Source organism: Lactuca serriola, chromosome 6 (assembly GCF_051521515.1).
Source record: "Lactuca serriola cultivar US96UC23 chromosome 6, Lser_US96UC23_V15, whole genome shotgun sequence".
NCBI classification, from domain to species: domain Eukaryota; kingdom Viridiplantae; phylum Streptophyta; class Magnoliopsida; order Asterales; family Asteraceae; genus Lactuca; species Lactuca serriola.
Window position 1 is genome coordinate 25,313,694 of NC_136413.1, and position 10,831 is coordinate 25,324,524.

Below are 10,831 nucleotides of genomic sequence, written 5' to 3' on the forward strand. Positions count from 1 at the left end.
GTTGACCATGCAACTCATCGAGTCCCTTTAGTCCTTTCTCTATCCAGATGCTTTTTAAGCCATTCCAAAGCTCCATAATGTATATCTAAGCTCGTAATGCATACTTCTTACGTAAAGTTGCAAACTTTACGTACATGCAAGGTGATAATGACTTAAATCAAGCTAAGGAAGAGATTCTTGGCAAGGGAAATACACTAACATGCTAAATATTGAGACTTTATGATTGAAAGGACCAAGATGAGCCTAGATCCGAAGTTGCAACTTCAGATCTTGGTTCATCACTCTAAATGAAGTACCAACACTCCAAAATAGCCCTAAAACTCAAATATAGAAGGATCTTGCTAGAAGAAGATCAATGTAACGACTTGATACCCTCAAATGATGCTAAATTGGGGTAGAATTCATATCCACACACGTTCCTTGCCTCAAACTTCTTGATCTTCAATCTCCTCTCACCAAGATCCACCTTCCAAGCTTAAAACACCCCGGTATGGAGAGAAAACGACGATTTAGGGTTTCTGGACTCACAAGGGGCTGTAAGGGAGGCTAATAACCCTTTAAATAGGGTGCGAAACCCCAGAAATTAGGATTTCATCCTCCACCTCCATCTCGTCGAGTCGTGTCCTCCGACTCGCCGAGTTGGTCACTTAAATTCGCGGTAAAAAACGTTCCTACTTGATGAGTTAGGGCCTCCAACTCGTCGAGTATTCTTTTCAATATGAAAAATAAATCTGGAAATTAATACGTGAGAGTCGGGGGGTTACATTTCTCCCCAACTTGAATTCCGCTGCGGTGAACATCTCTAGATACTGCTTGCGCATCTCAGCCTCCGGCTCCTATGTCCACTCAGAGTGTCAGATCGAGACGTGCGCTTTACTTCTAGGTTCTAGAAGAAATTTCATGAGGATTTGGGTACCCGTTTTCATTTCAGTACCGCATACCACTCGCAGACAGACGGGCAGAACGAGCGGACGATTCAGACGCTTGAGGACATGTTGTGTGCAAGTGTTATGGACTTCGGAGGAAATTGGGATACTTATTTTCCCTTGGCTGAGTTTTCTTACAGCAACAGCCATAATACGAGTATTGGTATGCTTCCCTTTGAGCTTCAATATGGGAGGAGGTGTCGGACTCCCATTTGTTGGGGAGAGGTAGGGCAACGAGAGATGCGTGGCACTAAGATAGTGCTAAAGACGACCGAGCAGATTCAGCAGGTCAGACAGAGGTTACTGACAGCCCAGAGTCGCCAAAAGAGTTACGCAGATCGACGATGATCTGAGCTAGAGTTCTAGGTTAGAGATTTTGTCCTCTTGAAGGTATCCCTATGGAAAGGGGTGATTCGATTCAGGAAACAGGGCAAGATGGGGCCCCGATACATTGGTCCTCTTAGAGTGATCGCCATAGTAGGTAGGGTAGCCTACCGGTTAGAGCTACCAGCAGAGTTGATCCAGATTCATAACACCTTCCACGTGTCCCAATTGAGGAAGTGTCTAGCCGATGAGACGGTAGTGTTACCATTAGAGGACATCCAGGTGGATACGAGCTTAAATTATATTGAGACCGATTGCGATTTTGGATCGGAAGGTGAAGGTTCTGAGGAACAAGGAGGTGTCTTTGGTTCAGGTCTAATGGCAACATCGGAAGGGATCCGAGTACACTTGGGAGCCGGAGACCGAGATGCGCGAGCAGTATCCATAGTTATTTTCGGAGCCTAACTTCGAGGGCGAAGTCTGATTCTAGTGGGGGCGAATTGTAACATCCCAAGACCATGTATACCTTATAAGCCCTTGTTCTTTTGGTAAATTGACAAGTTTAGCCCTTATTTAGAAAAAGGTGGTAAATGAGTACACAGGCCGTACGCGAGAGTACGCTCAGCGTACTCATATGTGTGTTTTTTACGCGGAGGCCACCTAGTACGCTGGGCGTACTAGCCCCAGGGTGAAAACCCTAATTTGGGGTGTGTTCCTATATAAAGGATATGATGGCCTCATTCCTAGCCAGCATCCTCAGACAAACAACCCTCTCAAACCCTAAATACTTGTCCAATGAGCTTGTGTGTCCATTTGTGAGTTATTGAGTGATCTTGTGTTTATTTGGAGTGAAGAAGGAGCCTTAAAGAAGAAGGAGTGGGATTGTAGGCTTTGGATCCGAGCTTATTTGAGTGTGGAGCTTCATTTTGAGGTATAAAGCTCAAAGCTTTCTTAGTCTTTTGATTTGTGCATCATGTTAGATCATTTTAGGGTTTTTGTCCCAAACTTGGATGCTTTATGAGATATTGAGCTCTAGAGACTATGATCAGCTCCTTTGAGTGTCTTTAGTGGTATAGTGTCATAAAAATCAAGACTTGGACGTGTGAATCAACCCATGCATGAGATATGAGCATTTTGAGATAAGAGAATGAGAGTTTTGGGTGTTTGTGACTTTATCAGCCATGCAAAGGCTTAAAGTCATAGACTTTATGGAGTAAGAGCCTTTAGGGAGTCCAGATCTGGGATATGAGCTAAGGTCTTAACCAATTAAGACCAAACGAGTAGGAAGAGCAAAACTAGGACGTACGCCGAGCGTAATCCCAGTACGTGCAGCGTATGGTCAAGAAACCCTGATGCATTGATGGCATTGGAGTATGCCCAATGTAGAGAGCTTGTAGGCACAGCATACACATTGCCGTTGACTTTTAGGGTTTGGTCAATTTGTGGACTATTAAGGCCATGGAGGGGTAAAATGGTCTTTTACCCTTATGTGAGTTTGTAGAAGGGTTAGTCTAGCTTCATTGAGAGCCATTAGTCATTAGGGATAATTATCGTATGTGTTAGGCAAAAGCTAGACCGGTGATTTGAGTTCGAGGTCATCCGATTTTTTGCGAGGTAAGTCTTCTCACTATACTTACTATGAGTGGTATCTTTGTGTGACCGATGTTTGATATTATGTTTAGCATGTTTGATATTATCTTTAAACTCTTGGACTCGGTCCATCAAAAGTGAAGGATCCAGTCCCCTCTCTCCGTAAAGCAGGATTCGGTCCAAGGTATGAACAAAACCAAATTTTCCCGTTTTTCCCACATACGCCCCCACAGAAACGATCGAAGTTGCTCCCCTCCCCTGCGAGCAAGTGCGTCTATGATTTTTTTTTCTCAAAAATTGATGTGTAAATGGGATCAAGAAAATGAAGTTTATGTTCTACAATTACGTCATTGAATCAATTTCGAATTTCATTGATTTGTCTAGTTTAATTTTTGATGTTGATCTTTGGATCATCGATTTCTTCCTTAAGATGTGATTACGCTAATGATTTGATTATCAAATAATCGTGTAAACTGTTGTTATAAATGATTACAAATGAACAAAAATATCTGAATTTGAATTGGGTTTGAATTTTTTTACAGTAATTGTGTTGTTTCAGTTGTGTACGTGGTTCTTCTCTTCAACGCAAAGAATATTATTTGGTTGCTTGGTTGTTATCTAATTTGCTGTTAATCATTTTTTGAATCGCTTTTTTTCTTTCTATTCTTCATATCGTGTGTATGGTGTGTATGTGTGTAACTTGATGACAGCTAAAGAATGTACATAACTTTTAGTTGTGTTAAAATCTTGTCAAGTCTTGAAACATTAAAGGAAAATGCCATTACTTAGTAACCAATTTTAATATTCATGTTTATTTTAAAGATTATAGTATTTATCAGCGGTGATGACTTGACTTGTAATGATGTCAATATTTTTTTTGGATGATAAAAGAATTATTAGATGTAAATGTCATAAATTAAATTGTAAATTAAATGAATTATTATAAAAAAAATGTTGTTTGAGGGTAGTATAGTCATTTTACACAGTTAGTTGGATGCAAAATCAAACAACAAGTTTCAGTCAAAAGTTCTAACCTAGTCAGATTCTAACCCAGTCAGTTCTAACTTAGTTAACAATTATCAAACGACCATTTAGTTTAAATATTTATTAACATACATATTTATATATTTATTACTAGGTGTAAGACCTTTATTTATTACTAGGTGTAAGACCCGTGTAATACACGGATTTATTAAAAGCAAAAGTTTAATATAAAATTATAAGCATTATGTAATTTTTAAAGCAATAGTTTTATAGAAATATAAAAGATATAATAAATAAAGTAATTAATTTAATACATATTCTAGGAGATTTGAAACAAATAGGAAAGAAACACATAAATAACATTTATATGATATTTAATATAATGATCTACCTTACATATATATAAAACTTACTGTTTGGATTTGAAATTTAAGAAAAATGAAAAATACAAAAAAATGGCAAGTGGAAAAAAATAATTCAAAAAATCCTAAAAATAACATGTATCAAATTCAATAAGAACATGACACTTGGCAAAAATGATTTTTATTTATTAGGTTAGATTTTAATTTTAGAAAATGCATACATATTTACATACTTTATATATCATTTTAATTTTAGAAAATGCATTCGGATGATGATGATCATATATCTATTTGTAATCAAAACGTATCATTAGTAATCTGCAATCTTGGCAGCATATAACTTAGAATCATTTCAAATGTGAAAGTTAGCTGATGCAACACATGTCAATCTCAACATTGAACTTATATAAATATTAAATAAAATTGATTTTATATATATATATATATATATATATATATATATATATATATATATATATATATATATATATATATATATATATATATCACAAATTTAGAATACCTAAAAATAATCAAAGTATATTTTTTTTATGTTTTTAAAAAAATTTCGGGCTTTCATGAATTTTTGATTTCTCTATAATTTGTTTTTTGAATTTGGATAAAAAATCGTTATATTTTATAAAAACAATAATTATTAAAATTAAATTATGAAAACTTCAAAAACTTAGTTTTAAATTTTTTTTACAAAGTCACTAATCTAATGAGTAGAAGTATTTCTTAAATTTTTAGAACTTTTTTTACTTTTTGGGTTTTTATAAAAAAAGAATATTAAAAAAAATAATTTTTTCCAAATATTAATGGCTATGTTCATTTTGCAGAAAATTAAATTTTAATAACTTTGGTTTTTTTATTTTTTTTGTCGCAAAAAAAATTATAGCTGAAAAACAAATCTAGCGAAAAAAAAACTCAATCAATGACGGGGTGACACTAGAGGAAGGGACGTGTGTAAGTGTGTAAGGGGTGTTGATTTTTGGATTTTTTTTTTATCTTTTTTATGTTTGTTATTTGTATCCTCTAAATAAATACCATTTTTTTCATAAATTATCAAAATATTATAAAAATTATCAAAATATCATATCATCTTTCTTAAGAAACATCACAATTTACTTTTTCAATCTTAAAGGTTCCTTACCAATTTTTAGTCTTACACCAATCCTTTATATATATATATATATATATATATATATATATATATATATATATATATATATATATATATATATATATATATTCTTGTTTCTCCTCTTCACTCAAACCCTCCTCCCTCCTAACCCCAACCCCCTACCTTTCTTTCACAATTTTTATTCTATTTGACTTATTAATATATATATATTTCTCACTTTGTTCTTTTCATCTCCATCCATCTTCCTTTGCTTCCTTTCTTCATTTCTCTACTTGGAGGTAATCTCTCTCCCTCTCTCTCTCTCTCTCTCTCTCTCTCTCTCTCTCTCTCTCTCTCTCTCTCTAGATACATATAGAAACATATATAGATACATATAAGTATATTCTTTTCCAATCATGACTTAGATGCTTTTTTTGGCCTAGGAGATGTATATAAATTATCCCTTATGTTTTGATTTCTTCCTAACCATTTTCGTCTTTGTATTGCTCTTCTACATTTCAAGTCATCTTTCTCTGTTTGGCGAAAGAGGTGAGACTTAAGCATGTGAAGTACAATGAAAAGAAGCCATCTTTATGATTATATGTACGTGTTTTTGAAGTTTTTGAGTTATTAAATGTTAATTTGTTGTTTCAAATTTACCCAGAAATGGCAGGATATGAGAGAAACGATGAGTTTATCTCCAAAAATGGTCATGAACGCGAGGTAAAATTGTAATTAAACTTTCTTCGTGTATCTTTTGTTCAGTTTTAATGTGAAAACTATAAAATTCCGTTACTCTTCATTTCTTTTTTATTAATCTTTTTACATATATAGATGTTGTGGTTTTACTTATACTGGAAGTAGGAAACAATACATAAAATTGTACATAAAAACAACGGTTTTGGAGAATAAATTATCTAAAAAGGGCCTCTAATTGAATACTTGTGATTAATTAATATATACTGACTCGGTGGTTCTACAAACACATGATACATGACATATAAGTTATATATTAAAAATCTAAAAATATTTTGCCATTTGACATTCCTACCCCCATTCTCACGTACACAAATTCATACTTGCTAAGATGAAATTCAAATGAAATAAAATGTTAGTGTTTAATAAGGACGATGTTTTCACAAGAGTTTTCAGTATCTTTTTTACTTGTATTATCGTTTCACTATTTATCTGATTTATGTATATGGTGCATAAAAGGTCTAACAAAATATGCCTGTAAATGTTAACAAATTAGGTTTTATATAGAAATGACAATTTTTATACGTGTTTCCGAAACATTATGATAACATTATTTTTTTTGTTGTTCGGTCTGTGTTACGTGTGACTAAAGGTCTATCATACTATTACTACGTGTTGGATTGTCTCGATTTTGATATAAATATTATTTCTATATATAGTAGCTCACGTTTGATCGTGAACGATTTCGTTCTTTAAATAGAAAATTACTACATCAATCTTTTCCTTCATCACATTTCCTTCGACAATCAGCTTTGAAACAAGTTTTTCTGAAAAAAAAATCATATATTTTCCTTTTAATTTGTATCAAAATATTATATAAAGTAAGAAAATGCATTATTTTTTTTCATAGCGGTCCTAGAACTAGATTAATCACGTGGGAAGTGGCCTACCATATTAGTATAGGTGGTCCATAATTAAGATATTTCTTTATTCATTTTGGCCAATTAGGTTTGAAGGGTGATATAGTAATTTCACATGTATGCGATACATCATATGTTGTTGGGATGTCAAGTGAATCATGTGGATTGACCCTTGAAAGAAAACGACTTGTGCAGATATACACGCTTCTATCACTTTGTTCACATCTTTGCTTTTAAATAAAACTAAAAACTTTGTTATCATAAATGTTAAATTCAAGTATTTTTTTAGTTTTCTATCATATTTATTGGCTAAATACCTAAAATTTATTCCAACTTTATGAAAGAGACAATAGTACGTTAGTTAGGCTAAAAGATACATCACAATTAATTTAAAAAGGATAATTGGTTTCCGATTGTTGGCTTTAATTATTTTTGTACTAATAAGATTTTAATAAAGTATTTTTATATTATAGATATATAAAGTGTAAGCACATCAATTTAAAATTTATAATTGTTAACTAAAAGTTATATTTCTTTTCGCATAACTTTAGGGGGCAACAATGGAACAGAAATATGGAGGTCTAGCACCAAAGAAGAAGCCCTTAATCTCAAAGGCATGCTAAAATTACTTATTTACCTACCCTTTCTCTAGATTTTTCATGCAAAATTACCATTTTATCCCTCTATGGGTTTACTTATTTCCATCACATTTTGTGTTATGCATTCGAGCAGGATCATGAACGTGCTTTTTTTGATTCAGCAGATTGGGCCCTATGCAAGGTAACTTTTAATTAATTTAATTTAAGTATAATTAATGACCCGATGTTGGCCCATATTGTTGGGTCGGATCATTCCAAAATTGGCTAAATATAAACTAATGAGCTTGCATGTTATTGAGCAGCAAGGTGCAGGGATAAATGAGAAATCAACGATAGCTATAGAGACCTTGCGACCAAAATTAGAGGTATTTTTTAATTAAATTTTGAAGTTGAATAAAACAATGCATATTATTTATTATTTCTATAATATCTTAGTATAGTATATAATTGTTTATTTGATTGGTTTTCTTTAATGAAATCTCATGCGCGACATGTCAAGTAACTTCATATGGCATGTATTGTCATATTGCATTTTATACTTTTTAATGTATTAAATAATATATAATTTTGAAATGAAGAATATAGTTATAACTTATATGTAATTACGTCTTTGTTAAATACGCGATGATTTAATTTAAACTGTATATCTAATTGTCAAAGCAAGATAAAATGTGATTGAATTTTTATATTTTATCCATTTACATAATCTAACAAAAAAAAGTTTATCAATCTCATGGTTATAATTTTATCATTATATCACTTACATGATGTTTCTTCAGTTAAATTAGACTGCAATCTATATAACTATTTTCTTAGACAAATTATTTTCGCTTATTATCATGTTCATAGTTGATATGATTGTGAAGTTTTTAGTTTACATGCAAAAATTTGGCATGGAGCTTTAGAGAACTTTGGGAGGTTAAAGGAGAAAAAAAGTTTGGTTTGATGACATAAACTTTTAACTTTTTTATTAAATAAAAAACTTTTTTTTGAGCTTTTGGCTTTTGATTTTTATCTAATTTTACATCTTTAAAAACTATCAACTATTTTTTTCAAACACTTCATTAAAAAAATTGCATCTTCTAACTTGGAGCTACTAACTTGCACATTCTAACTTCCACCTCCAGCTACTAACTTGCACCTTCTAACTTCCACCTCCAGCTACTAACTTGCACCTTCTAACTTCCAGCTACTAACTAACAACTAAACACAACAAATAAATAACTTACAAGTTACAACTATTACATATCTAACAACTAACAACTAGTTTTGTCAAAACACTACATAAGTATCATAACAAAATATTTTGTTTTGTTTTTTTTTTTTTTTTGAAAGAGAAACAAAATATTTTGTTGGTTAATGTTAGAAAATAAAAATCGTCAAATTAAATAATAGAATGTTATTTTCTATATTAACAATAAGTGAACATTGAATGTAGAGAACACCTCGTCAGTGTTTGCCTCCAAGACGACCTGCTTGTATATCTGGAGGAGACAACCATGTGAGTTTCTAAGTATTATAAGATTATAATTTTTAATGTCATTTTTAACCTAAGTTTTAATATTTTATTCTTTCTTATTTTTCAGGTAGAGTAACAAGTGTACAAAATGCACAAAAGGATGCTAGGACATGCTAGCAATTTTAATGGTGATTTAAGTTAAAGATATAAACTTTTCTTTGGTGTTGAACTGGTCAAATCCAGTATAATATGCGATTTCAATGCATGATATGCTTGTCAATGCAGTATAAAATTGGTTTTGGTGATTTCAATGCCGTAAGAAAGTTTATTTTATTTTAGTGATGACAAAATGTTAAGCGTTTTATTTGCATGGCCAAAACATTGCATGTACTTTATTTTAATGTATGATATGCATGCTTGTCAATGCAGTATAAAATTGGTTTTGGAGATATCCAACATTATGAATATTTACAAGAAACGTGTAATGTGTATTTTAAAATGAAATCTCAAAGATTAATAACCCTACTTGTTTTACGGTGGATTGGCTTAGGCTGGAGGGAGTGGTGCCACCGAAACCGCACTCCCTCCCCCGCCACATCAGCGCCATGTCACTTTTTACCACTCAAGTGTGGTTTATTGCCACACCAAGGGTGTGGTGCCACACTTTTCATTTCTTTTATTTGTTTGTTTTTTTTAAGTATTTTAATTTAATAAAACTTCTTTTTTTTAACTAATTTAATTTAATATACCTTCTATTTTAATAAAAAAAAAAAACATAATTCTTCATTACTTGAAAATAAAAAAAAAACAGTACATTGCGTTACCAAAAAAAAAAAAAAACCACACACATGACATTTAAATAATCCTAGAAACTTAAAAAACATAAATAAAATAACTAAAGGAAACTACATAAAGTCGTTCTCCGAGATGAAGAAGATGACATTTTTGGGAGAGTAGTGATTTAAAAAAAATTATTTTTTTTGAGAGATAGAGAAGATTGTGTTGTGAATAAAAAAGTTAAGTTGATATGTGTATATATAGGAAAGAAAAAGCAAAAAAAAAAAAAAAAAAAAAAAAAAAAAAAAAAAAAAAAACGAATCTTCAATTTCGACGGTCAAAAAAGTGACCAGCCAATCAGAAAACGCGGTCTTGAGGGGCCGCACCGCGGTTTAGACCGCATCAAACCGCACCCTGGGGGCGGTGTTCCATGCTGAGTTGGCAGGCAAACGCGGTCTCAGACCGCACCACACCGAGGAGCCTTATGCGTAACAAGTGAAATAGAGCGTTTTTTCTTACATATATATTTCTTTCGTTTATGTTATTTCATCAATGTTTATGTAAACTTGTATAGTATTAAGAAATTTCATGCAAACAAAAATTATTGTATTCAAGTAGTTATTACTTGATTCTTGTAGTAAGTGTATGTAGGTTGTTAGACTATGTTATTTGTGTATGCCTTTAGCCTATGCCAACATTGTATAACCCATAGTATTTTTTAGCCCATGGCGTTATATTCCTTTGTATATATTGTGTCTGTGAAGGAAATTTATTACATAACATGATATGAGACCGAATTGATTTCTTTCCATTTATGTTCTCTTAAAATCTTGCCTTTTCCTTTCTCTCCCCCGTGTACTATCCTTCTCTTTCATTTCTTAGTTGTCGATGGCTTCTTCCAATAACCCTACCATGGTTGACGATGATGTTATTCTTCCACCACACAATGGGCCTGGGTTGTTGCTTTGTTGCTGGCATCCTCAGCTAGCCTAGTTTTCTTTGAAGAAAAGATATCCAACAAACCATCAAGAACACATAAAAAGCTCATAGATCACATACATTTCATTTCCT

At 32.4% G+C, this 10,831-nt stretch overlaps 1 protein-coding gene across 2 annotated transcripts; it reads left to right on the top strand.

Moving 5' to 3' along the window:
* The first annotated feature begins 5,468 nt into the window (after positions 1–5,468).
* On the top strand, positions 5,469–9,378 carry LOC145058322 (cAMP-regulated phosphoprotein 19-related protein). Of its 2 annotated transcripts, none has more exons than XM_079006244.1 (7): positions 5,469–5,608; positions 5,974–6,032; positions 7,477–7,539; positions 7,658–7,705; positions 7,827–7,889; positions 8,963–9,025; positions 9,111–9,378. In XM_079006244.1, exons 2-7 carry the CDS (start codon positions 5,976–5,978, stop codon positions 9,117–9,119), a joined length of 303 nt encoding a protein of 100 aa, XP_078862370.1. In that variant the 5' UTR covers positions 5,469–5,608; positions 5,974–5,975; the 3' UTR covers positions 9,120–9,378. The 2 variants fall into 2 exon arrangements, with proteins under 2 accessions (XP_078862370.1, XP_078862369.1); XM_079006243.1 differs by lacking the exon at positions 5,469–5,608 and adding an exon at positions 5,686–5,858.
* The last annotated feature ends 1,453 nt before the right edge of the window (positions 9,379–10,831 follow it).